This window comes from Schistocerca americana, chromosome 3 (assembly GCF_021461395.2).
Source record: "Schistocerca americana isolate TAMUIC-IGC-003095 chromosome 3, iqSchAmer2.1, whole genome shotgun sequence".
NCBI classification, from domain to species: Eukaryota; Metazoa; Arthropoda; class Insecta; order Orthoptera; family Acrididae; genus Schistocerca; species Schistocerca americana.
Genome location: NC_060121.1, coordinates 192,477,587 through 192,504,742, shown reverse-complemented (window position 1 = coordinate 192,504,742; position 27,156 = coordinate 192,477,587). Strand labels below are relative to the sequence as shown.

General features: G+C 44.2%; 2 protein-coding genes across 4 annotated transcripts in view; one reads left to right on the top strand and one right to left on the bottom strand.

Annotated features, from left to right (window-relative positions):
- Positions 1-345: 345 nt before the first annotated feature.
- LOC124605441 (RNA polymerase II-associated factor 1 homolog) lies at positions 346-10,747 on the bottom strand. 2 transcript variants are annotated; one of them, XM_047137115.1, is made up of 2 exons: positions 10,373-10,747; positions 346-2,551 (listed from the first exon to the last, which is right to left on the bottom strand). In XM_047137115.1, the coding sequence occupies exon 2, from the start codon at positions 2,411-2,413 to the stop codon at positions 605-607; it is 1,809 nt and encodes a 602-aa protein (XP_046993071.1). In that variant the 5' UTR covers positions 2,414-2,551; positions 10,373-10,747; the 3' UTR covers positions 346-604. The 2 variants fall into 2 exon arrangements, with proteins under 2 accessions (XP_046993071.1, XP_046993070.1); XM_047137114.1 differs by having other exon boundaries at positions 10,384-10,747.
- Positions 10,748-10,806: 59 nt separating this feature from the next.
- LOC124605442 overlaps positions 10,807-27,156 on the top strand; it is a 50,820-nt gene continuing 34,470 nt past the window's right edge. The window contains exons 1-2 of one of the 2 annotated variants that reach the window (XM_047137118.1): positions 10,807-11,017; positions 11,274-11,423. In XM_047137118.1, the coding sequence (XP_046993074.1) occupies positions 11,300-11,423 (124 nt within the window). In that variant the 5' untranslated portion in view covers positions 10,807-11,017; positions 11,274-11,299. The remainder of the gene's footprint in view (positions 11,018-11,273; positions 11,424-27,156) is intronic. The other variant, XM_047137116.1, reaches the window with a different exon arrangement.

Genomic DNA, 27,156 nt, shown 5'->3' with positions numbered 1-27,156 from the left:
TATGGCTAGTCTTTCTTATGCTGAAATGTTGGTCTTCTGAGGAATGGACCTGAGGAAGGATGGTGAGGCCAAGTTGTAGGTAAGGAATTCCTGGAAGGTGACCAGTGGGTAGTTATGTGAAAAGGGAGGAGGAGCATGACAGTTGGATGGTAGTATGAACTGGGAGAGTGTTGACATTCCAATCTGGAGTTTCCATTATTACAATTATTTTTTATAATGTTTCAAATTATGAACCAAAAATGAAAACTGAAAAACACACCATGAAAAGTTTTTACCTCGGCAGGAAAATGACAATTATTATGGAAACCACGTAAAAGTGACAGAAGTTTCAAAAGGCAGTAGGGGTTCAATGAACATGGATTTTATTATATTCTGATCAGAGAACATCACATGACAGGTATAACCACCTGGCAAGCATTTCCTTGTCATCAAAGTGAATATCAAGTTCACTATTTATTACAATAAATCACAAAATATAAGAGAATTAATGACTATTTCATTACAGAACTGTCATTCATGATCAGATTTACACAGTGTATATACTCACACACAATGAAAATCTATAAAACAAATATTTACATCGCAAGCAACAAAAAATGAAATATCACACACCGCTATCACTGTCACTGGCGCTACTGCTATCACTACCACTTCCACTTCCGCTTCCACTGCCCGACTGTGATTTGTTACTTCCTGATGATGTGCTCCCCTCACTAGCACTGCCCTCTTCCTCACTGTCACTTCTGCCATCTTCCTTGGCACTAGCTGCAGCCTCTTGATCTTCTTCTGCCTCTTTCTCTGTGCCTGTTTCTTCTTCCTCTCCTTCTACTTCCATCTCTGTTTCTTGTCTTTCGCCCTCTGCCTCTTCGCCTTCTTCCTCATTTTCTTCTTGGCTCTCTTCTTTATCACTCGCTTCCCTGTCACTAGCTTCCCTGTCACTTGCTTCTTTATCGCTATCATCCCTCTCACTTGCTTCTTTATCACTACCATCCTTATCACTTGCTTCCTTGTCACTCTCATCTTTGTCACTTCCTTCCTTCTCACTCTCACTGGCAATAGCACTGTCATTGCCACTGTTCTCCTGGTCATCATCTTCCTCAGCAGCTTCGCCATTCTGTGTCTCACCATCCTCTGTTGCCTTTTCACCATCAGAGTCCTCCCCATCAGCTTCACCATCTTCTTCTCTCTGTTCTGTTTTATCATCCTGTTGTGTTTCTTCTCCATCTTCTTGCTGCTGCTGTTCCTGTGTTTCTTCCTCCTCTTCCTCATCCTCTTCATCTTCTTCTTCCTCCTCCTCACCAGGAGGTTCAAGCTGACGTTCCCTGTACCTCTGCATACGATATTCTTGAGCTTTCAATGGGCGATGACGTACAATCAATCTTGTATTATTCGGCTGTTGTCCCACTTTTTGACGCCGCTTACTGAGTCTAACTCTCGTTTCTAGTTCATTATAATAAACACCATCCTCACGTACAACAAGGAAGTAGTTTTCTTCATAACCTTTGGATGCTTTGCTTTTCACATTCCAATTGTATTCACGAGCCATTTTGTAGTCATACTCTTCTTCATCCTCATATTCAACACAATTTGTAAAATCTTTGCGTCTTTTCTCTAGAGTTTCTTGAGTAGGCAAAAAGTATGCTACAAACTGTTCTCCACTCTCATCCATGACACCTCGTATCATTGCCTGTGACATTTCTTCAATCTGAGCTGGGAAAGATCTACCAGTTGGTGCAGGATCAGAATCAAAAATAACTTGGGCACAAGGATACTTCCATATCTTAAAGTCTGGATATACTGGCTGTATTTCTACAGGAACAACATTTGGTTTACTATAATGCTTCTCAATGGGCTTCTTAGAATCCTCAAATGTCTTCTCAATTGCTTTAATTTGACTATCCCGGTCCATAATAAGTGTTTCATCCTTGAAATTTTTCTTAATGCTGTAACCAACCTTCGCTTCTACTTTGTCCATAGTCTGAGGCTGAAATCTTGTTTGTTCAGTAGAAATATATTCTGTTCTCCTCAACCAGGAGACACTTCGTGCATGATGACGAGAGCGTTTTGAGTCTTGTGGTGTTAAAACATCTTCTTCCAATAACTTCTCATCTGCAGGATCCAAGACTGCTCCAGGATCACCAGCATATGTATCTTTATTAATTAAATCAATATGGACTCCAAGGTCATGTTCTGTAAGAACTTCATATTTATAATTTCTTTCTAAAGATGTGGGGTTGTACTGAATAAATCGAATTGATTCAAATGGATATGTTATAAATTTGGGATCAAATGGAATATCTGGCAAAGTATTACAATATTTTACCCTGCATACTAACTCAGATCGTTTCTCTCCTGGCCTTACTGGGCGCTGATCCCGCTCAGTATTAATATTGGATTGGATTGTTGGTGCCATTGTCAAAGCTTCCTGCTTGCTATTTATACAGAAGTCATCTAAGAATCATTTTCTCCTGCAGAGGCTTCCAGGAAGTCAAGTTATCACACTTGGAAATCAGCACATGGATATCTGCTTTATTCTGAAGTATGCTGACCCCTGTAAAAGGCAAAAGAAAATCATTTTAATGACATTATTTCCATATTATTGTTATGTTTTGGCACTACTCCCTACTATTGCTGAAAATTAGATTGTATACCAAACATTAAAAATTCAGAGTGTAAATGAATACTGTGACAGAAATGCAGCTCCTAATTTGCAAATGAATAAGTTACATAACATGAGTAACAATAACTTTCATGAATATGTAAAACACTTGACATGGCTCATGTATGAAAAACAAAAAAACTGCTGCCATTGCTAAACATTGTAAGGTTGTTTATGGTGTATAGATGTAGATATTTCACTTTTATGTGCAAACATAGATGAATCCGAGCACATCCTCTGAAACACAAGAGTAGTATTTTCCTAACATCATTGGATGTGTGGTGATGAAAAAGAAGAAAATGATGATGATTACGATAATAATGATGAAGGTGTTAACACTTACTGCCTAGTGTTACCACAATATCCCCAGAGTTAATTTTCTGAAAATATATATTTTTTCTTTTTCCTCTTATAACTACATATCATTTTAAATCTGACCATAGATCTTCACTCCACCTACCTAGGTCAATTACATGTCTTCCAGACACACTGTTAACACAACCCTCACTCCTCCTCTCCAAATGGTTAGACAATGAAAATTTCCCATTCTGGATGTCTCTTGCTTCCAGAAAGATCTGCAAGTCTTAAGATTTCACCAATCCCTGTCACTAAAAAATGTGATTCTACCTAAGCAGGCCACTATGGCACAGGTATCACTGAAGCAGCTTTGCAAGAACCCACATCAAAATTACAGTATGTATTAAATACACTATAACTGCTTTGTCAACACCTAATAGCAGCCGATCCTATATCACTAGTCTTTCCCATGTTGAATACTCACAGAAACTTCTCATCACAAAGAATTCAAAACCCAAGCACAAGCTTAGCACTACTTTCAACATATCCTCTCGAGAACTCTTTGACTGACTAAGTTTCATTCCTATCTAAAAGCTTAACTGTCAGTTCCACACCAAATGCCAGACTAGTCAAAGACCTGTTATTCTTTATCTACTCATTACAAAGAAAACACCGTTTTATCATACTGCATATTCATCCAAAGCACACACTGAACCTTGTCTCTGCCGTTCATCCATCCCTTCAACCAACCAAACCCCCCCCCCCCTCCCCACACACACACACACACACACACACACACACACAATATCTGTATTTTCCAGTGCTGAAGGTGGGTACCATACTTCCTTGAAAAAACATTCCACCAAAATTAACTAACATCTCCAGTCCAATGGTCACAATCTAGCTTCCCACATTATAGATTCACCACTTCCTCCATCACCTCTCCATAGTTCCTATCCATTCACTCCTGACTCCCTCTAGTTGTGCTTATCACCAACATCATTCAACCTAAAGGCCTTGTCACCATCAAACAGTATCCCTACCACCGTCCCTGTCAACCCTAGACCTACTGCTTATTCCTTATACAGATGAACAATTACATAATGGCCTGCAACTGCTATTCACTTAAGCAGTGCTCTTTAACCTCTTCAGCTCAGCAAACCACCATCCTGGATATTGACTTCCACTTCTCTGCTCTCTCCACAAAAAATCTCTTATATAATACTAATATCAGTCATCAATTATGTCCCTTCTATACCAAAATGTTTCCCCAGTACAGTCTTGCCACATGCATGAACCTGCAGATGCGCAAAACTATAGACCTATATCTCTTACGTCGATCTCTTGTAGAATTTTAGAACATGTTTTTTGCTCGCGTATCATGTCATTTCTGGAAACCCAGAATCTACTATGTAGGAATCAACATGGATTCCGGAAACAGCGATCGTGTGAGACCCAACTCGCGTTATTTGTTCATGAGACCCAGAAAATATTAGATACAGGCTCCCAGGTAGATGCTATTTTTCTTGACTTCCGGAAGGCGTTCGATACAGTTCCGCACTGTCGCCTGATAAACAAAGTAAGAGCCTACGGAATATCAGACCAGCTGTGTGGCTGGATTGAAGAGTTTTTAGCAAACAGAACACAGCATGTTGTTATCAATGGAGAGACGTCTACAGACGTTAAAGTAACCTCTGGCGTGCCACAGGGGAGTGTTATGGGACCATTGCTTTTCACAATATATATAAATGACTTAGTAGATAGTGTCGGAAGTTCCATGCGGCTTTTCGCGGATGATGCTGTAGTATACAGAGAAGTTGCTGCATTAGAAAATTGTAGCGAAATACAGGAAGATCTGCAGCGGATAGGCACTTGGTGCAGGGAGTGGCAACTGACCCTTAACCTAGACAAATGTAATGTATTGCGAATACATAGAAAGAAGGATCCTTTATTGTATGATTATATGATAGCGGAACAAACACTGGTAGCAGTTACTTCTGTAAAATATCTGGGAGTATGCGTACGGAACGATTTGAAGTGGAATGATCATATAAAATTAATTGTTGGTAAGGCGGGTACCAGGTTGAGATTCATTGGGAGAGTGCTTAGAAAATGTAGTCCATCAACAAAGGAGGTGGCTTACAAAACACTCGTTCGACCTATACTTGAGTATTGCTCATCAGTGTGGGATCCGTACCAGGTCGGGTTGACGGAGGAGATAGAAAAGATCCAAAGAAGAGCGGCGCATTTCGTCACCGGGTTATTTGGTAACCGTTATAGCGTTACGGAGATGGTTAATAAACTCAAGTGGCAGACTCTGCAAGAGAGGCGCTCTGCATCGCGGTGTAGCTTGCTCGCCAGGTTTCGAGAGGGTGCGTTTCTGGATGAGGTATCGAATATATTGCTTCCCCCTACTTATACCTCCGGAGGAGATCACGAATGTAAAATTAGAGAGATTAGAGCGCGCACGGAGGCTTTCAGACAGTCGTTCTTCCCGCGAACCATACGCGACTGGAACAGGAAAGGGAGGTAATGACAGTGGCACGTAAAGTGCCCTCCGCCACACACCGTTGGGTGGCTTGCGGAGTACCAATGTAGATGTAGATGTAGAATGATGAACATTCCCTTTCTCTGTATGCCTCATTTTGCCAAGGGCGTCACTCAACAAACATGGTACTGTACTCCTGATACTCCAACAACAACCAACGGAGCATGCTTCTTATTACCTAAAACTAATGCTGTCTCAAGCAGCCTGGCCACATTCTCCCCCACTACTTTGACTATCAATCATTGCACCCTGAAATGAGGAAAAAATATTGTTCCCAAAAATTATTCTCCCCCCACTGAAGTGGTATTCTGGTACCCATCAAAAATACAAAATATATAGCTTCATCATTATTCCATTCCTTCTCACAATCCTTTGCCATACAGATCATACACATGTAGAAAAGATGCAAAATCTGTCCCTCAAACATATATAAAATCCATAGCGAACCCTGGTATACTGTATCCCACCATAAAGTCAGTCATATCATATACCAACTTTGTTGAAAATATAGCTTCACTGTTTAAGGAGAGCCGGAACGATGAAAAAGACGAAATTAACGTTTTTTGGTTTTTTTCATTATCAAATTATTTGGAGAGTTCTGAATAAAACAAATTAAGTTTCACCCTTCTAAGTGAATTCTAAGTGTGTTTTTTATTGCTGCAAAGTTGACGCACCACGTAAACAGTTGTAGCGACTTGGTGTGTCACCTCTGATGACACTGCTTGCTGGCTGCAAGCAGGCTATCTTTGCGGAATTAGACAGGGTTTTGTTTTCCAATGTTGTATGGCTTTATCTCTGTGACAAGTGACTGTACATATCGGTAAACATAAATGCTATACCATGTGTGTTTACTTGTGGAGTTTGCTTTGTGTTGTTTAGCTGTTCAATTTTGCATTGATGAATTTTGCTCAAACCTGTTTTGCATATTTGGTTTGTGGATATCAATATGCCCCGTTTCAGCAATCGAGTGTTTAAGAAAAGGCACAATGAGTGGAAGAAGAAATCTTTCATTGTTTCGAAGGGAGATGCTGCTCAGACTGCTTCACCGACTATTCCAAATGAATGTAATGTAACTTCTTCCAGCAAGAAACTTTGTGACAGCAAAGAAAAATTTGAAACCTATGAGTGTGACAGTAATGATGTGAATGAAATAATTAACATTTCCTTGCACTCTAATATTTTGAAACATAATGTATTATGCCAAGTTTGCAAAGAAAGAGGACTGGAAATGAAAGTAACTTCACATATTGGTTTGGCATGTAAAATGTTATTGAAGTGTAACAAATGTGCGGCAGAAGTTTTGTTTCGTAATTCTAACAATATTCCTCATAGTGGTAATAGTGGAATGAAGGTGTATGATGTAAATGTTAGGCCAGTGTATGGTTTGCGTTGCATTGGCAAGGGCAGTGCTGCAGGGACAATGTTACCTGGAATTGTGAACTCGCCAAAACCACCAACTAAGTTTGGATTTTATAATGAATTGGTGTGATCTTCTGCTGAAGATATTGCTCAAGCAGCAATGAAGAAAGCAGTTGAAGAAGCTGTGACAGACAATGGGAATTGTAGAGATTTAACTGTTGCTTTGGATGGATCATGGCAATGTAGAGGTCATAAATCTCTAAATGGAGTTGTGACAGCTACCAATGGAGACAGTTGCAACGTAATTGATGTTGCTATTCTCTCAAAACATTGTAGATGTAAGGGCAATACCAAGGACGAACATAGTGAAAGTTGTGAAGCAAATTTTCATGACACGAGTGGAGCGATGGAAGTAGAGGGAGTGAAAGCAATTTTTTCCAGATCACAGGAGTGGTATAATGTACGATACACTAACTATCTAGGAGATGGTGATTCTAAGGGATATAAAGCTGTAGAGGAACTCAAACCTTATGACAATGAAATTCACATTAAAAAACAGGAGTACATTGGACTTGTGCAGAAGCGCAAGGGGGCTTGCTTGCACAAACTAAAGCAGACATTAGGATCATAGAAGCTTAGTGATGGTAAGATCCTTGGAGGAAGAGGAAGACTGACAGATGAAGCAATTGATAGATTGCAGAGGTATTATGGGTGTGCAATTAGGCAAAATACAAGAAGCATTGAGCACATGAGGAGAGCAGTTTGGGCATTATTTTTTCATACTGCATCAACAAATGAGCACCCACAACATGCACTGTGTCCCACAGGTGATGACTCATGGTGTAAGTACCAATCAGGAAAGGAATATGACCATAAAAACAGTTTGCCAAATGCTGTAATTAAGCCCATATTCTGAGATTTATCACAGCCAAGTTTATTGGAGAAGTGTTTACATGGGAAAACACAAAATCCAAATAAAAGTGTACATAATTTAATTTGGATTAGGATTTCCAAAAAAGTGTTTGTACAGATAAAAACATTGCAGTTTGGAGTGTATGATGCAGTGGCAACACACAATGATGGAAACATTATCAAATGTGATGTGCTGAAACGTTTAGGTTTCCAACTACGACACAACACCATTTGCACAATGTGCTAATTGATGAAGAAAGACTAAGACGTACAGGAAGAAGAGTGAAAAGCCTACAACATGTAGCAAAAGGGAAGAAAAGACCAGTGAAAAGGAAACTAACACTGGAAAAAGAAGAGGATGCTGATAATCCATCATATAGGGCACAGGAATGTATTTAAAAACTTTGGAAGCCATTTCCCGTAACTTTAAAATTTTCACTTTTGAGGAACATTTTCTCAAAAACTGCTAACAGTATATCAATGAAATTTATATATAATAATGTTTACTTCTTTTTTTTCATTTTTATAACAAATTGTCAAAAAAAATATTATACAATTCAAGAGTTATAGAAGAAAAAGTGCAAAATTTTAGAGAAAAAAATAAGCATCTGTTTACAAAAATTGTAAAACAAAAACCAATAAATAGTTCTTAACATGGCATTATAATTTTGTAGAGAATTATTAACTGAACATATAGCCCAAATATCAGAGCAATATGTTAAATGGTTTTAGAAAAAATGTTCCTTCTAATTGCTAAAATTAACATGTAGGAGATGATTCGTTCCAGCTCCCCTTAAGTTGGCATGACGGTTGAAAGCATCTTCTCACAGCCATGGCTAATGCCAAACTGCTACCGAGTGTAACTTTAACCTCAATAATATGATACTAATCATAACATGGTCAACTTGCATGACTGCTTTTAAGCCATGCAGCCTTGCTCCTTCCCTCTAATGCCAGATCCTGTAGAGCTATAAACTGTTCTTGCAACACATCATTTAGTCCAATAACCCCATGGCCTCAGCAATCACTCTCTCTCATCCACCTCAACCACTACTCCCCCCCCCCCCCCCCCCCAGTTTCCTTTACCTCACTTCCCTTTTTCTCATCAGCCTTTTAATTCTCACTACTTTACTCTGGCCCCCACACTTTACTGTGGTTCATATGCCTTTCAACTTCGTTCTCACTGTTCCTTCAGCCGTAAGACACAAACAAATATTCAAAATTCTGATAAGCTTAGACTCTTAAGCACTGGCAAAGAAAGTATGAAAGGTAAAGTAAAAACATTTTTACTGTATGACATTTGACTTAAGGAAATACTTATTCCTTAAGGCAGTTTTCACTAATAATGATGGTAGCAATATTATTATTATTAATAATAATAATCACCATACAGAGGAGATATTGAGACAAAGACAAGCACAACAAAAAGACTGCTCAACAAGCAAGCTTTTAGCCAAAATGCCTTCTCCTATGGTAGACAAAACACACACACACACACACACACACACACACACACACACACACACACACACACACACAAACATGACCACTGTCTCTGGCTGCTGGGACCAGACTGTGAGCAACTATGGATGATGGGAGAAACAGTCTGGGTGGTGGGTATAACGAGGTGGCTGGGGTGGGGAGGGAGAGCAGTGTAGGGGTGGAGGTAGGGGTAGGGACAGAGGTAGGGGTAGGTGATGGTTAAGTGTTGTTTGTGGGAGCATGGAGCACACAGGGATGGGATGGGGACAGGGAAGGGCAGCTAGGTGCACTTGGGAGGTTAGACCAGGGGTGGGGGAGGGGGGGGGGGGGGACAGAAAGGGAGCAAAGTAAAATGACAGCAGGAGCATTGGTGGTGGAATAGAAGGCTCTGAATTTCAGAAAATTTAAAGCAGAGCTATTAAATACTAAATAAAATAGAACAAACAGGTGAAAGGGAGGTTCTGTAAATACATAGGCCTATCACACGTGTCATTCATGTTCCCAGAAAACACATTTTAAATAAATTTATATGCTATATTTCTAGATTTATTTATCATGTACTTCATGCATATTCATTGACTTCTTAACAGACCACATTAATTAAAGTAAGCCGTACAGCATACTGCCATGTACAATTACAAACACACCCATTAATTACAACAAACTGCGTTACAAGGAGCTTCTTAATCTCGCCACACACAAAACAAACTGCCACGCTTTAGGGCCTAACGTAATACTCTGAAGTTAAGCAGTATTGTTATATCTGTCCTACATAGCATACTGAATTAATAGGCGGATACGATTTCCCGAAATGTAGTGATAAAACTGGAATCTCCACGTCAGAAATCGGGCGGGGGGGGGGGGGGGGGGGGGGGGAACTAGGAACTCATAAATATGCACTCCTACAATTTTCCAGGCTACTACCATAAATTATGAAGTCCAGTTCATTTTCTTTTTCTACAGAAAATTAAAGGTACAATGTGTTAGTCCCACATAAGACTAAGAACAAACAGCATATGCCACTGTATCTTACGAGCTTAATTACAGTTTTCGGTACCCAACAAGTACATCAGGATATGATGTGTAGCATTCTAAACGAAACAACTTGCTCATACCTAATTCTTACCAAAAATGTTCCGCTGGAATAGTACGCGTCACCCACAGATATCCGCACTGTGGCAGGTATCCATCAATCGTCCCAAAACCTGTTATATGCAGCAAACCACATGGCAGTTTATAACAGTCTGGTAGTACTGGTCAACAAAAACATTCGCTGCATACATGTGTGAGCCTGTTATTTGTTCTGAAGACCATATTCCCGTTGCAATAGTACGAAACTACACTTGCTTCGTAACACTCGAAACCGGCGACGCCGGTTTATCAAACACAATAAACACTAGCGAACTCACTGTATAAACGAAATCTCTCTCTCTGCTTCCCGATTTGTTTTACGGGTGGAACCAGAGTTAATCTTTAGCTTAGACAAGTGAAGTTCGTTCAGAGATCAAAATACGAATTATTTTGATTTTGCGCAAGACGCATGCGCAAAAAATAACAAATGCAATGCAATGCAGAGAGTTGTTATGGGATCCCTGCGATATGTGTAACTGTCAACAGAGAAGCGTAAAGAGCACCTGAACGTGATAAATGTGCAATTTGTTGTGTCTGTGATATACAGTGATATTTTCTTTAATAGATTTAGTTTACTAGAAGTTTTATATTGATCATGGAGTCAACTGAGTCTCCTTTCTGAAGGAAATGTGAGTTGCGTTTGTACCTTTCTTTGTTTACGAAGTAGCTGTCATCGTATGTAGGCTGCTCATTAGTTACAGTTATGTTCGATTTGCTTTGTCGACGTTTCAATGTAATAGCATTCGATTATAATTTTCTAGATTTCATTCTTATGTTACATTCGTACCTGGAAGCTTCAGTTCACTGCTTCCATCACAGTTCAAGTAAAAACTTTGCTTGTTGTCAAGGTATTTCACGCTATTAAGATGACATTTAAATTTGCAGAGTTCACCAGGTTTGTCCTCGAGCTCATGCATGTTGCGGGAGGTGGCGCGATATCACTTCAAGGAGAACAATCTGAAGATTCTCAGACTCCAGCATCCACACCACCTTCACCAGATCAAACGAGAAACGACCATGACGGTTCAAGTAAATGTACGCCAACGATTTGATTGTAAATGTTTCGTTTATCATCGCGTGGTGGTTATGTATGTTCCCTTTATCCCAGTTCAAATGGCTACGAAGAATGTCAGTGTACTTGTTTAGTGATCAGTCAGTTAGGCTACTGTAAACTATGTAAATCTCTAAGTTCTAGATTGATTGAAAACAATCATCTGCATTGCTCACATTTCTCAATGTTACTTACAAAACTGACAGACCTCTTGCACTTAGATAAAAACAACAATGAAAATTTAATTCATTTGCAATGAGTGCACCACCCATAATATGTTGGATAAAGTTACATAGTAGCCACCCTTGCATATTTCATAGTTTGTATATGACATTTATGTAATATGCATCGTCTAACCTAAACGGGACCTCGGGGTTACGCTATAGTTCAGTCTGTCACCATAGCCACGATTTAAAGAGGGGTACCACTTTTACAGTCAAGCAACATAGGCCTATTGGGCAGATGGATACCATTTATAGTTATTGTGGAAAAATTCTTTGAATTCTTGTTTAGTTTTACTTCCAGAATATGCCATTTTCAGCTGTATATAATTAGTATTTACCTGTCAGTCATAGTAATTATATTTCTGGGTTGAATAGATTGCTAAATAATGCATCATAGTCCTGCAGGTTCAGTAATTAGCACTAAACGCAAAAGTTGAGACACACACATTTTCTTAATGGTTATTTAAAAAGCTCAGGTATTTAATGTTGGTTAATTAGTCTCTTGCGTACTTGAGGTGAGCTTGGGATGCTGTTTAGAATAATAATATTTCACTTTATTGTTACTGCATGATATTTATTTCAGTATGTTTTTCTTTCTTAGGCCTACTTGTATATAAATACATATAGGTGCACACATTGAAATTTCTCTAAGAGCCACACTAGTTAAAAAAAAAAAAAAAAAAAAAAAAAAAAAAAAAAAAAAAAAAAAAAAAAACTCCACCATCAGACCAGAAGGCTCCGAATGGTTGCTTTGTCCTCCACTGTCTGTGGCACCATTTGAATTCAATATGGAGGTGCATGTGTTTAGCACAACATAACTCCAGCTGTATTGTCTGCTTTTTGAACAATGGAGCCACTACCTCTCTAGCAGCTTCACAATTGCCCTCACAGAGTTCATTTGCACACTGGTCTGTTCTTGCCAACAAGAAAAATCTGTAATAGTATTGAAAATAGAGCCTGGGTCCATCACATTACATTCAGATACACTGATCACTAGTCTTCAGAGGAGGACAAAAATATTTCGTAAGTTTTGCATATTCCATGGATCCTGTCTGCATATACTCGCCATGATGCAGAATGTAACCATGAGATATAATTTCTCTGTGAAAACATTGCCACAAACTGGTCATTTACATAACTGGATTTTCTGTTTTTATCTTTATGTACAAACAAATTAGATAGATGTAACCCAACTACATACATACTAGCTACTCAGAAATACATCGATGAAGTAGATGGAGTTGTCAAGCAGAAATGATTTCAACTTGTTCCAAAAACTTTTTTTTTTTTCCCAGCTGTATACTTTGCTCCTTTTCATATAAGAGTAATTTTATGTTTATGAATAGCATGGAGACCAGATATTATCTTTATCACATATCTCTGCAATGAATGCTTTGTCTCTATGCATGGAATTGCACCAGAAAATTATTCTGTATGGCATTAAGGAATGCTACGTAAAATAATTTTTGATTCTTTTCATCACCAAAATCTGCAATTACATGTAGAGCAAATGTTGCTGAAGTCAGTCGTTTGAGAAGATTTGTAATATTTCCAATTAAAGTTCTGATCTGTATGCTCCCCCAAAAATATTGAACAACTAGTTTCAAGTATTGCTAATTATTATTATTCTTTGTACAGAGTTGAATGAACTGCCATCCCCCCCCCCCCCCTCCCCTTTTTAAGCGAGAGGCCATTTACTTTAATAATACACTGTCAGAAAAAACTAGTACACCTAGAAAGACAACATCAATTTTGATCCATTGATGGCATATGCCACCTGGAGAGATTGAACAATGGCATACTGGAGACTCTCTGAAAAGGTATCTCTTGAAAGGGATGGGTTAAATATGTGGCTGAGTATAGTAACTGTATCAGAATAACCTTCTTTCAATATTTTGGCCAAAGTGTTATCAGCCCCATAAGAATTATTACTTTTAAGGTAGTTAATATTTTCAGATTTCCCTGAAAGAAGTTGAATTGATTGCTTGTGGTACTGATTGTTGCGTATACTGCATACATCTTTTGAGATGTGTGAACTGAGTTTATGAACCACATTTAGAAAGTGACTGTTAATCTTTACTTGATGAAGAGTCCCAGATATTTCACAACTTACTTCTATCTACATGTACATGGATACTCTGCAAATCACATTTAAGTGCCTGGCAGAGGGTTCATCGAATCACCTTCACAATTCTCTATTATTGCAATCTCGTATAGCGTGCAGAAAGAATGAACACCTATATCTTTCCATACGAGCTCTGATTTCCCTTATTTTATTGTAGTGATCGTTTCTCCCAATGTAGGTCAATGTCAACAAAATATTTTCGCATTCGGAGGAGAAAGTTGGTGATTGGAATTTTGAGAATATTCCGTTGCAACGAAAAAGCCATTCTTTTAATGATGTCCAGCCCAAGTGCTGTATCATTTCTGTGACACTCTCTCCCATATTATGCAGTAATACAAAATGTGCTGCCCTTCTTTGAACTTTTTTGATGTGCTCCGTCAGTCCTATCTGGTAAGGATCCCACATTCCGCAGCAGTATTTTGAAAGAGGATGGACAAGTGTAGTGTAGGCAGTCTCCTTAGTAGATCTGTTACATTTTCTATGTGTCCTGCCAATAAAACACAGTCTTTGGTTAGCCTTCCCCACAACATTTTCTGTGTGTTCCTTCCAGTTTAAGTTGTTTGTAATTGTAATACCTAGGTATTTAGTTGAATTTACAGCTTTTAGATTAGACTGATTTATCATGTAACTGAAGTTCAACAAATTCCTTTTAGCACTCATGTGGACGACCTCACACTTTTCGTTATTCAGGGTCAACTGCCAATTTTCACACCATTCAGGTATCTTTTCTAAATCGTTGTGCAACTTGTTTTGATCTTCTCGTGACTTTATTAGTCAATAAATGACTGCGTCATCCGCAAACAACCTAAGATGGCTGCTTAGATTGTCTCCCAAATTGTTTATATAGATGGAGAGTGTGCCTCCATAGCTAAGTGGTTAGTGCAGCTGACTGCCATGCAGGGTATCAGTGTTCATTTCCCAGTACTGCCAGAGATTCTTCCTTTGTGTGAGTGCTGAACTGGGGTGCATTCAGCCTCATGAGATCAGCTGTGGAGCCGCTTGACCAAGTAGTAGCGGCTCCAAGTCACGAATACTGACAGCGGCTGGGAGAGTAGTGTGCTGACCCCATACCAATCCATAGCACATTCAATGATGCATTTGGAATCAGTTGGTACCGATAATCCCACCAAGGCCCATGGACAGAGTTTACATACATTTACATACTTCATGAGAAGTGGTATGGGGTAAGCGTGATTATATGAGGTTGTCACCCTGTGGCTAGAGAACATTGCCACAAATGATTTTTCTGGTGATACTTGCAAACCATTTAGACTGCCTGAGATGGTCAGATGTTAGTACATACATGCATCATTGGTGGGTATGTAAATGATTAGAGTTGCAATGAGATTTGTGGGGCATTTGCATGTGACAGTGGCCTGAGGTTGGACTGCATAGGAATGTGAAGTCACACATACTCGCCGTAACCCCCTGCGGGTCCGGGGGTTAGAATAGGCCCGAGGTATTCCTGCCTGTCATATGAGGCGACTAAAAGGAGTTTCACAAGTTTCGGCCTTGTGATGGTCCCTGTAGGGTTTGACCTTAAAAATTTTCCTCAAGAGTGAGCCAGTTGTGGAAGGGCACCTTACAAGGTGCATCGTGTCCATTGTGCATTGAGATCTTTAGCCCACTTTCTCATTGTCCTGCCCATTCTCCATCTCTTGGACGAGGACACCTTCCTGGGTGCATTTTCCACCATGCACTATGCAGTGTTGATGTCCGCGCCGTCGATAACCGTGGACTTCTTTGCACCTGATATCCAGCACGGTAGCCAGTCTGTTGTGGTGGGGCCACCATGAACCCTGTTGGTTGTAGCCTCCTGACCAAAAGGGATTGCTCTGCTGATGCCTGCGCCATTAACTCCCCACATATGCCAAGGGATAGATTCCCATCCCCCTGGGGCATCGGGACTCCCGCCAATGGCAATCCTGCCAGGTGGCCTGTACTGCGACTGGGTGGCGGCCGTGGGGAGGGCCCCTGGTCGGAGTGGGTGGCATCAGGGCGGATTACACGCAATGAAGCGTAGTCCATTATCTCTTGCTGGTGGTGAAACACCAGCAATCTCTAAGCGATCACCAGCTCAATTTAACACACAGAAGTACGACCCCAAATCATTCCCCTCCCTGGCCACACCATGGGAGGAACGTCAGGCTAAGGATTTCAGTGGATCTTATTCGCCCCGGTACCTTGTATGTTACTGATGGGGTATCTTTCATGATGATGAAGCCTCAGTTTTTTGTTGAGCATTTAGAGGACAAGTTTGGGGAGGTGGAGGGCTTGTCCAAAATGAAATCTGGGTCAGTCTTGATGAAAACAGCATTCTCTGTCCAGTCACGGGAGTTACTCACTTGTGACAAGCTGAGGGATGTTTCTGTAACCAACACGCCCCATAAGAGCTTAAATATGGTTCAGGGTATCATATTTCACAGAGACCTTCTTTTGCAATCTGATAGTGAGCTGCGCGCCAATTTAGAGCGGCGAGGTATACATTTTGTCCAGCATGTCCACTGGGGTCCGAAGGACAATCAAGTTCTCACCGGTGCCTTTATCTTGGCCTTTGAGGGTGATGCATGGCCCAAGAAGGTCAAGGTGATGGTCTACCAGTGTAATGTAAAGCTCTATATCCCTCCCCCGATGTGGTGTTTTAAGTGCTGGAAGTTCGGCCATATGCCTTCCCGCTGTACTTCTAGCGTCACATGCCGAGATTGCGGACGCCCATCACATCCCAATACTCCATGTGCCCCGCCTCCCATCTGTGTCAACTGCGGAGAGCACCATTCACCTTGTTTGCCTGACTGCAGGATTCTTCAGAAAGAAAGGAAAATCATGGAGTACAAGACCCTGGACAGACTGACCTACGCTGAGGCTAAGAGAAAATTTGAACACCTGCATCCTCTGCGTATGACATTGTCATTCCCCGCTGCTACAACAGTTCTGGCACCATCAGCTTCGTCAACCCTGGTCACCTCTCAGAGCCGGAAGACTACACATGCCCCCTTGATGGTGGGGGGCATTTCCCTCCCTGTTGCTCCTGCATCACCTACTTCGGGAGCAACACCCCCTCAACCATCGGGGACGTCCATCCCAAATTCTAAGCCAGAGAAGCGTAAGTCTTCTTTGGCTTCTCTCGCTAGAAAGGGGTCTCTTGGGTCACTCCTTTCCCAGGTTTCTTCTACTGGGAAAGACAACGCCTGCCAGTGGCTAAAGAGCCCAAAAGCAGCTGGTTGTAGGGTTTCCCACTCATCCTGAGGCCCGGAGACTGAGCCAGTGAAGTCCTCCCAGCCAGGGAAACCCAAGGATCAGCAAGAGAAATCCAAACAGAAAACCCCTAAGACCAAGGAATTTGCACTGGCACCCACACCACCGCTACCTACAAGGTCTGCGCTGAGGATGGGGTGGAGATTTTGGTGTCCGCTGAGGACCTAGATCTCGCCAGACCCTCAGACACAATGGGTATAGACTGCTCAGGCAATAAATCGGTGGCAGCAGGTGACTCTGAGGCGTAAACTGCCTCATTAATGTTCCATGCCTTCCCAGTCTCACGATGCCATCCTACAGTGAAATTGCGGCAGTTTTTTACACCGCCTGGCTGAGCTACGGCAACTGTTACGCTTTACACCTGCTATCTGAATTGCCCTCCAGGAAACCTGGTTCCCAGCAGTGTGGACCCCTGCCCTCCACGGCTATAAGGGATATTACAGGAACCGTAGCGACTATAATTGAGTGTCAGTTGGAGTTTGCGTTTATATCCTAAACTCGGTCAGTAGTGAACATGTGCCCCTTCAAACCCCTCTTGAAGCTGTGGCTGTCAGAATAAGGAGAACGCAGGAAATAACTGTCTGCAATGTATATATTCCTCCAGATGGTGCAGTACCCCTGAATGTATTAGCTGCACTGGCTGAACAACTCCCTAAACCTTTCCTACTTCTGGGAGATCTTAATGCACATAACCCGTTGTGGGGTGGTACCATGCTTACTGGCCGAGGCAGAGATGTTGAAACTTTACTGTCGCAATTCAACCTCTGCCTCTTAAATACTGGGGGGGGGGGCACACATTTCAGTGTTGCTCATGGGAGTTACTCAGCTGTTGATCTATCAATTTGCAGCCCAAGACTTCTCCCATCTGTTCACTGGAGAGCTCATGACGACTTGTGTGGTAGAGACCACTTCCCCATCTTTCTGTCACTGCCCCAGTGTCAGGCACACGGACACCTGCCCAGATGGGCTTTTAACAAGATGGACTGGGGAACTTTCATCTCTGATGTCACCACTGAATCTCCCCCACAAGGTAACATCGATGTGATGGTTGAGCATGTGAATATAACAATTGTTTCTGCAGCAGAAAACACGATCCCTCGTAGGGTGCCCGAGGCATAAGGCAGTCCCTTGGTGGTCACCGGAAGTCGCTGAAGCAATTAAGAAGCGTCGGCGAGCTCTACAGCGGCATAAGTGGCACCCTACCCTGGAGCACCTCATAGCCTTTAAACGGCTATGTGCCTATGTTCGCTACCTTACCTTATCAAACAATGGAAGAAGGAATGTTGGGAGAGATATGTCTGCACCATTGAGTGCCACACATCACCTTCCCAAGTCTGGGCAAAGATCAAATGTCTTTTCGGCTACCAGGCCTCAACAGCTGTCCCCCGTGTTGCCATGAATGGCAAGTTATGTACCGACGCAATCACCGAGCACTTTACTCGAGCCTCTGTGTTGGAGAATTACCCCCCAGCCTTTTGCACACTCAGACAGCAGCTGGAAGGGAATGTCCTCTCATTCACTATACGCTGCAGTGAATCCTATAATGCCCCATTTACAGAGTGTGAGCTCCTTGGTGCCCCCCCCCCCCCCCCCCCCTGCGGGTCCGGGGGTTAGAACAGGCCCAAGGTCTTCTTGCCTGTCGTAAGAGGCGACTAAAAGGAGTCCATCCTCCTCAAGGGGGTAGTTAGCGCCTGCGTCCGGAGACGGACGGTCCTACGACCTATATTTGTGGTCTTTTTGGTTTTTCACTTCTTGTTTCTTCCTTCTTTGGTTGGTTCCTTTCTTTGTTCTTCTCCATCTCACTGTCTTCCTTACTCTTTCCCTTGGCTTCTTCTCCTTGCCTTCTTCTCCTTGCCTTCTCTGGTCTCCGCTTCGGCGTTTGAGTCAGTCTGTCCTCTCTCTCTTCCTTTTCCTCTTCTTCCTTCCTCCCTGTGCGCGCCTGAAGGCCGACCCACGCGTTCGCACGCATATTCGGTGACGGGGTAACGCGTAATTCCCCGCCCTGGGTAGACAAGTAAGGCACGCACGTACCCCCTGGTAAAGGCCAGGCCCAGGGAGGGGTGATTGCCTGAGCTGATACCTTCTGACCATGCCGATTGGTCCCTCCGTCTGTTTCTCGGGAGGTGTGACCTGAGGTGTAAACATTCACCTAAGACGGGAGTGCCCTCTGAGAGGGTCCCCATAAGGAAGGAGCGCGCCGTCGGAGACGCTGGCAGTCATGGGGGATTCCTCCGCAATGGATTTCTCTTCTTCTCTCTCGACTTCTGCCCACAAACGGAAACATGACCAGCCCCCAGTGACAAAAGTACTACCGCTTACCCCACAGTTTCTCGTCATTTCTCGATCTGAGGACAGAAAGGATTTTTCCTCTGTCAACCCTTTCGTTATCCAGAAGAGCGTAGATGCCATAGCCGGTACTGTTAAGCCTTGTACGAGGTTGCGTAATGGTACCTTGTTACTAGAAACTGAGAGCGCCTTTCAGGCACAGAAACTGCTTCGAGCCACACTCCTGTACACATTCCCTGTCCGGGTGGAGGCTCACCAAACTTTGAATTCGTCTCGTGGTGTGGTCTATACTAGATCCCTCGACGGATTGACTGACGAGGAGATTCAGTCTTTCCTCGCTGAGCAGGGCGTGACGGCTGTCCATAGGGTCGTGAAAAAGGTCAACAATGACCTTGTACTCACCCGGACACTTTTCTTGACCTTTGATAGTGTTAAGCTGCCATCGTGCATCAAAGCGGGCTACAAGGTTATTTCTGTTCGCCCCTATGTCCCGACACCTACGCGCTGCTACCAGTGTCAGCATTTCAATCACACTCGACAGTCTTGTTCCAATGCGGCTAAATGTGTCACTTGTGGCTGGGATGCCCATGAGGGTGACTGTCCACCTCCGTCTCCTCGTTGTGTGAACTGTCAGGGTGACCAAGCAGCATCCTCCCGCAACTGTCCCGTTTATAAGGAAGAACGCTGTATCCAAGAAATTCGGGTCAAAGAGAAAGTGTCCACCTCGGCTGCTCGCAAGCTATTGGCTAGTAGGAAGCCCATGCTGCTCCCAGCGGGGAAATACAGTACTGTCCTCGCCTCTCCTCGGACTACCAGGGAGGTGGCAACCCAGACATGCGAACTGACCTTCAGCACCATGGTCATCCGTTCGGCCAGTGCTGAGATCGCGCGGTCGACGTCTCCTCTTCCTCCCATCACCCCACAGACACCAGCCCCTTCATCAGCTTCTGCTAAGACGAAGACCCAGAAGTCAGATGCACGAGCCTTCAAGAAGGAACCGTCCCGTGCAGACTTCCTACGTACCTCGACCCCCCAGCCATTGACCGGTACTTCCACCAAACGACCTTCCAAGAAGGCTCATAGGAAGTACAGTTTTCCTTCTCCGCCACGGCACATTTCTTCTCCTGCGCCACCCAGCGGTTGCCGCCCCAGGCCGTCACCCATTTCGCCTGGCTGCACCGCTGGTAGCCTAACATCTGGCCGTTCACCGGCCATCTTACCGAGATGGCCGATGAACCTATAGAACCAATGGACGATGACTGTCTGCCTACTGATAGCGGCGACAGTGCTCGCTCGAAGCCAGGCCCTCAGCGGCCTTTGAGGTGACCCCTTCTTTCATCTTCCTTCTCTTCTTACGATGGCACTTATTCACTGGAATATTCGCAGCATTCGCTCCAACCGAGAGGACTTGAAGTTGCTGCTCCGCTTGCACCATCCGCTCGTCGTAGCCCTCCAGGAAACGAAGCTATGCCCATGCGATCAAATTGCCTTGGCACACTACACCTCTGTGCGTTTTGACCTACCCCCTGTGGTAGGTATCCCAGCTCATGGAGGGGTTATGTTGCTGGTCCGGGATGATATTTACTACGATCCCATCACGTTGCACACCGGCCTGCAGGCAGTTGCCATCCGAATTACTCCCCCCACTTTTACATTTTCCATTTGTACCGTTTACACTCCATCGTCATCTGCCGTTACCAGGGCAGACATGATGCAAATTATTGCTCAGCTACCTGCACCATTTTTGTTAACTGGAGACTTCAATGCCCACCATCCCCTTTGGGGCTCTCCAGCATCCTGCCCGAGGGGCTCCCTGTTAGCAGACGTTTTCAACCAGCTCAATCTTGTCTGCCTCAATACTGGCGCCCCTACTTTTCTTTCGGACACATCTCACACCTATTCCCATTTAGACCTCTCTATATGTACTACCCAACTTGCACGTCGGTTTGAGTGGTATGCACTTTCTGATACATATTCGAGCGACCACTTCCCGTGTGTTATCCATCTCCTGCAGCATACCCCCTCTCCGTGCTCATCTAGTTGGACCATCTCCAAAGCAGACTGGGGGCTCTTCTCTTCCAGTGCGACCTTTCAGGATCAAACCTTCACAAGCTGCGATCGTCAGGTCGCACACCACACGGAAGTCATTCTCACTGCTGCTGAATATTCCATCCCTCATCCTACTTCTTCTCCACGTCGCGTACCGGTCCCCTGGTGGACCGCAGCATGTAGAGACGCTTTATGTGCTCGTCGACGTGCTTTACGCACCTTTAAATGCCACCCTACAGTGGCGAATTGTATCAATTATAAACGATTACGTGCACAGTGTCGTCGTATTATTAAAGAAAGCAAGAAAGCCAGCTGGGCTGCTTTCACAAGCACCTTCAACAGTTTTACTCCTTCTTCTGTTGTCTGGGGTAGCTTGCGCCGGCTATCTGGCACTAAGGTCCACTCACCAGTTTCTGGCTTGACGGTCGCGAATGACGTCCTTGTGGCCCCTGAGGATGTCTCCAATGCCTTCAGCCGCTTTTTCGCAGAGGTTTCGAGCTCCACTCATTACCACCCTGCCTTCCTCCCCTGCAAACAAGCAGAGGAGGCTAGGCCACCTAACTTCCGCTCCTCGAATCGTGAAAGTTATAATGCCCCATTCACCATACAGGAACTCGAAAACGCACTTGGCCGGTCACGGTCCTCCACTCCAGGGACTGATTCTATTCATATTCAGATGCTGAAGAACCTTTCTCCTGCGGGTAAAGGTTTTCTTCTTCATACTTACAATCGCATCTGGATTGAGGGACATGTTCCCGCATGCTGGCGCGAGTCTATTGTTGTCCCGATCCCTAAGCCGGGGAAGGACAAGCACTTGCCTTCCAGTTATCGACCCATCTCGCTTACCAGCTGTGTCTGTAAAGTGATGGAGCGAATGGTTAACTCTCGTTTGGTTTGGCTTCTCGAGTCTCGACGCCTACTTACCAATGTACAATGTGGATTTCGTAGGCGCCGCTCTGCTGTTGACCATCTGGTTACCTTGTCGACCTTCATTAAGAATAACTTCTTGCGGAAGCGCCCGACCACAGCTGTGTTCTTTGATTTGGAGAAGGCTTACGACACCTGTTGGAGGGCGGGCATTCTCCGCACCATGCATACATGGGGCCTTCGCGGTCGCCTCCCTCTTTTTATTTGTTCCTTTTTAATGGATCGACAGTTCAGGGTACGTGTGGGTTCTGTCCTGTCAGACACCTTTCGCCAGGAGAATGGGGTGCCACAAGGCTCAGTTTTGAGCGTCGCTGTCTTCGCCATAGCGATCAATCCAATAATGGATTGCCTCCCAGCTGATGTATCAGGCTCCCTTTTCGTGGACGATTTTACCATCTATTGCAGCGCGCAGCATACATGTTTCCTGGAGCGCTGTCTTCAGCATTCTCTTGACCGTCTTTACTCCTGGAGTGTCGCCAATGGCTTCCGTTTTTCTGCCGAGAAGACGGTCTGTATTAACTTCTGGCGCTACAAAGAGTTTCTCCCACCGTCCTTACGACTCGGTCCCGTTGCTCTCCCATTCGTGGAGACAACAATATTTTTAGGTCTTACATTTGACAGGAAACTTAGCTGGTCTCCACATGTGTCATATTTGGCTGCCCGTTGTACCCGTTCTCTAAATGTCCTCCGTGTTCTCAGTGGTATGTCGTGAGGAGCGGATCGAACCGTCCTACTTTGCCTATATCAGTCGATCGTCCGCTCCAAGCTGGATTATGGGAGCTTCGTATACTCCTCTGCACGGCCATCCATCTTATGCCGCCTCAACTCCATACAACATCGGGGTTTACGACTTGCGATCGAAGCGGTTTATACTAGTCCCGTCGAGAGTCTTCATGCTGACGCTGGTGAATTGCCACTCACCTACCGGCGCGATATACTGCTTTGTCGGTATGCCTGTCGGCTACTGGCAATGCCCGACCACCCGTCTTATCGTTCCTTTTTGACGACTCTCTCGACTGTCAATACGGGTTGTATGTCTCTGCCCTGCTACCCCCTGGAGTTCGCTTTCGTCGCCTCCTTCAACACCTTAATTTTTCACTCCCTGCAACCTTTCGAGTGGGCGAGAGCCACACGCCACCTTGGCTCCGGGCTCAGGTTCGCGTTCACCTTGACCTCAGCTCGCTCCCAAAGGAGGTTACCCCTGGTTCCGTCTACCTCTCCCGTTTTGTCGAACTTCGTTCGAAGTTCATTAATATGACCTTCATTTATACAGATGGCTCTAAGACCAATGACGGGGTCAGGTGTTCTTTTATTGGCGGGGCACAAAGTTTCAAATACCGGCTCCATGGCCATTGTACGGTCTTCACAGCTGAGCTCTTTGCCCTCTACCAGGCTGTTCTTTACATCTGCCGCCACCGACATTCTGCTTATGTCATCTGCTCCAATTCCCTGAGCGCCATCCAGAGCCTCAGTGATCCGTACCCGGTTCACCCTTTCGTGCACTGGATCCAACGCTCTCTTCAGCAGCTGGCGGACGTCGGTTCTCCGGTTAGCTTTATGTGGGTTCCTGGCCATGTCGGTATCCCTGGGAATGAAGCTGCAGATGCCGCGGCCAAGGCTGCGGTCCTCCAGCCTCGGACAGCTTCTTGTTGTGTCCCTTCGTCAGATTGTGGCAGGGTCATTTGTCGGCGCATTTTATCGCTGTGGCATGCCGATTGGGCTGCACTTACAGACAACAGGCTTCGGGCCTTGAAACCTCTTCCCGCGGCTTGGACGTCCTCCTCACGCCCTTATCGGGGGGAGGAGGTAGTTTTGGCCTGGTTACAAATTGGACACTGCCGGTTCAGCCATCGCCATCTGCTGACGGCTGCGCTGGCGCCGTTCTGCCCATGTGGGCAATTGCTGACGGTCCGCCACATTTTAACGTCCTGTCCGGATTTTAACACACTGCGTCTTGATCTTGGCCTGCCATGTACTCTAGATGCCATTTTAGCGGATGACCCACGAGCAGCTGCTCGCGTTCTTCATTTTATCAACTTGACAACCCTCTCTAAGGACATTTGATTATGCGTTTTTTTTATCCTATGCCTGTCAGTCTGTCTTTTATCATGTTTTCCGTTTCGTTGCTGTTTTAAACTTGTGACTCGCGGTGCATTCCTAACGTAGTCTGGGCCTAATGACCGTTGAAGTTGTGTGCCCTAAAACCACAAAAAAAAAAAAAAACCTCGGTGCCCTTTCACATTGCCCTGACACAGGTCCTGGGCCTGATCGCATCCACAGCCAGATAATTAAACATCTGACTACAAGCGACATCTTCTTGTCATCTTCAACCGGATCTGGTGTGATGGCATCTTTCCCTCGCAATGGCTGGAGAGCACCATCATTCTGGTGCTCAAACCCGGTAAAAACCCGCTTGATGTGGATAGCTTTCAGCCCATCAGCCTCACCAACGTTCATTGTACACTGCTGGAATGTTTGGTATGTCAGCGGTTGGGTTGGGTCCTGGAGTCACGTGGCTTGCTGGCTCCATATCAGGGCAGCTTCTGCCAGGGTTGCTCTACCACTGATAATTTTGTGTCCATCGAGTCTGCCATCCGAACAGCCTTTTCCAGATGGCAACACCTGATTGCCGTCTTTTTTGACTTACGTAAAGCATACGACACGACTTGGCGACGTCATATCCTCGCCACATCGTATGGGTGGGGTCTCAGGGGAACACTCCCAATTTTTATCCAAAACTTCCAGTTGCTCCGTACTTTCCGTGTCCAAGATGGTGACTCCCATATTTCCATCCATATCCAGGAGAATGGAGTTCCACAGAGCTCTGTATTGAGTGTCTCTCTATTTTTAGAGGCCATTAACGGTCTAGCAGCAGCTGTCGGGCCCTCCGTCTCACCTTCTCTGTATGCAGACGACTTCTGCATTTCGTACTGCTGCTCCAGTACTGTTGTTGCTGAGCGGCACCTCCAGGGAGCCGTCCACAAGGCGCAGCCATAGGCTCTAGCCCATGGCTTCCAGTTTCAGCTGCAAAGTTGTGTTTCATGCACTTCTGTCAGCGTCATACCGTTCATCAGGAACCCACACTTTACCTTATGACGATCCACTCACTGTAGTGTACACGTATCAATTCCTAGGACTGGTTTTCAATGCTCGATTGACTTGGCTCCCTCATCTTCGTCAGCTTAAGCAGAAGTGCTGGCAGCACCTCAATGCCCTCCGTTGCCTGAGAAACACCATTAGGGGTGCAGATTGCTGTACGCTGCTGCAGCTCTACAGAGCCCTTGCAGGCAATTTGAACCTTAGTGATCCGCAATGCTCCGAGCAGCTAGTAACAGCTGCAACCCAACAGATTGTCGGAGCCATTGAGGCAGCAGTTTTGAACAACTGGCATGTGAAACTGCAAACATTATCACGGAAGTTTAACATTGTTTATGGTGCAGTGTACGATATACTTCTTGACACATTGAAATTTTGTAAAGTTTGTGTTTACTGGGTACTGAAGAACATGACAGACAACCACAAAAGCCAGAAAATGATGAGAAGCTTGCTCACTTACCGCGTTACACCACAGAATGGCGTGACTTTTTGAGAGTAATTGTCACTGCTGATGAATCGTGGATGTAGTGCTACATGCCCAAAACCCAGCAGGCCTCTTTGGAGTTCCATAGCACAAAAAAAAAAAAAAAAAAAAAAAAAAAAAAAAAAAAAAAAAAAAAAAAAAAAATAAATAAATAAATCAAAGTGACTCAGTCTGCTAGGAAAGTGCTTGTGGCAGTGTTCTGGGATATGGGTGGTGTGCTGAACATGGGACCACTGTGAATACTGCAGCCTACATTAAAACATTGGTTAAGTTGCATTGTGCCCTTCGTGACAAACGCCGCATCATTAATGCAGTTGGTGTCAAACTTCTTCGTGATAATGCTCACCCCCATGTTGCTACTCCTGTTCATGAGAAAATTGTCAAATTTGGGTGGGAGATACTCGGCATCCACCACACAGCCTGTACCTTGCACCTTTGGGATTTCACCTGTTCGGTTCCATGAAGAAATTCCTGGTGGATCAACAGTTTGCAACATATGCAGAAGTGAAATCAGCTGTCCATTGAAGGCTATACCAGCCAAAATGACTTCTGTGAATAGGGCACATTGAAACTTGTACCACAATGGGAGAAATGTGTTGAAAACTTTGGTGATTATGTAGAAAATTAGGCAAAGATGTAAGTTCATTTGTGATTTTTTGTTTCCTCTTAAACTATTTGGTAATATAATTATTATTGTGCATTACTTTCTGATCTCTTGTACACACGCTCTGTGCAAATTATCTGAGTATTGCAGAACATTCGCCTTCTCTAGCTGTATGCTGCTACTGACCCACCACAGCTTTGCATGGATGTCACTAAATATACATGGTCAGACTTAAACAGTTTAAGCTGTACATACTAGAAAATAAATCAGTAAGCACAAATGTTACCTGTTCCATATGTAAGTGGTGTTTGGCGTGACATCTGCTAATTATGGGAGCTGCAGGCTACCACACCGCCCAGTCGTCTCAACTGCAGCGGCAATTTGGCATGAGCTGTGGCCACTTGGACCTACCCAACTCTAGTACCAGTCTGGTGCAAGAGATATTTTCTGTAAAGCCTTTGCCTGCTTTTCTGAACGTAATATCACTATCAAGTGCCCTGTGCCACTCAACATGGGTATGAAGCACACTCTGCCACAAAACATTGTTACACTGTACCCTGTGCCTTGCATCACTGGTATGGAGCACCCTCTTCCATGCATCATCAGTATAAAGCATCGTCTCCCATGCAACATTGGCATGAAGCACAGTCTGCCACACAACATTGGC

Bases quoted from the DNA above. Each gene is read 5' to 3' on its own strand.
- LOC124605441 (XM_047137115.1), bottom strand. From the start codon at position 2,413: ATGGCACCAACAATCCAATCCAATATTAATACTGAGCGGGATCAGCGC.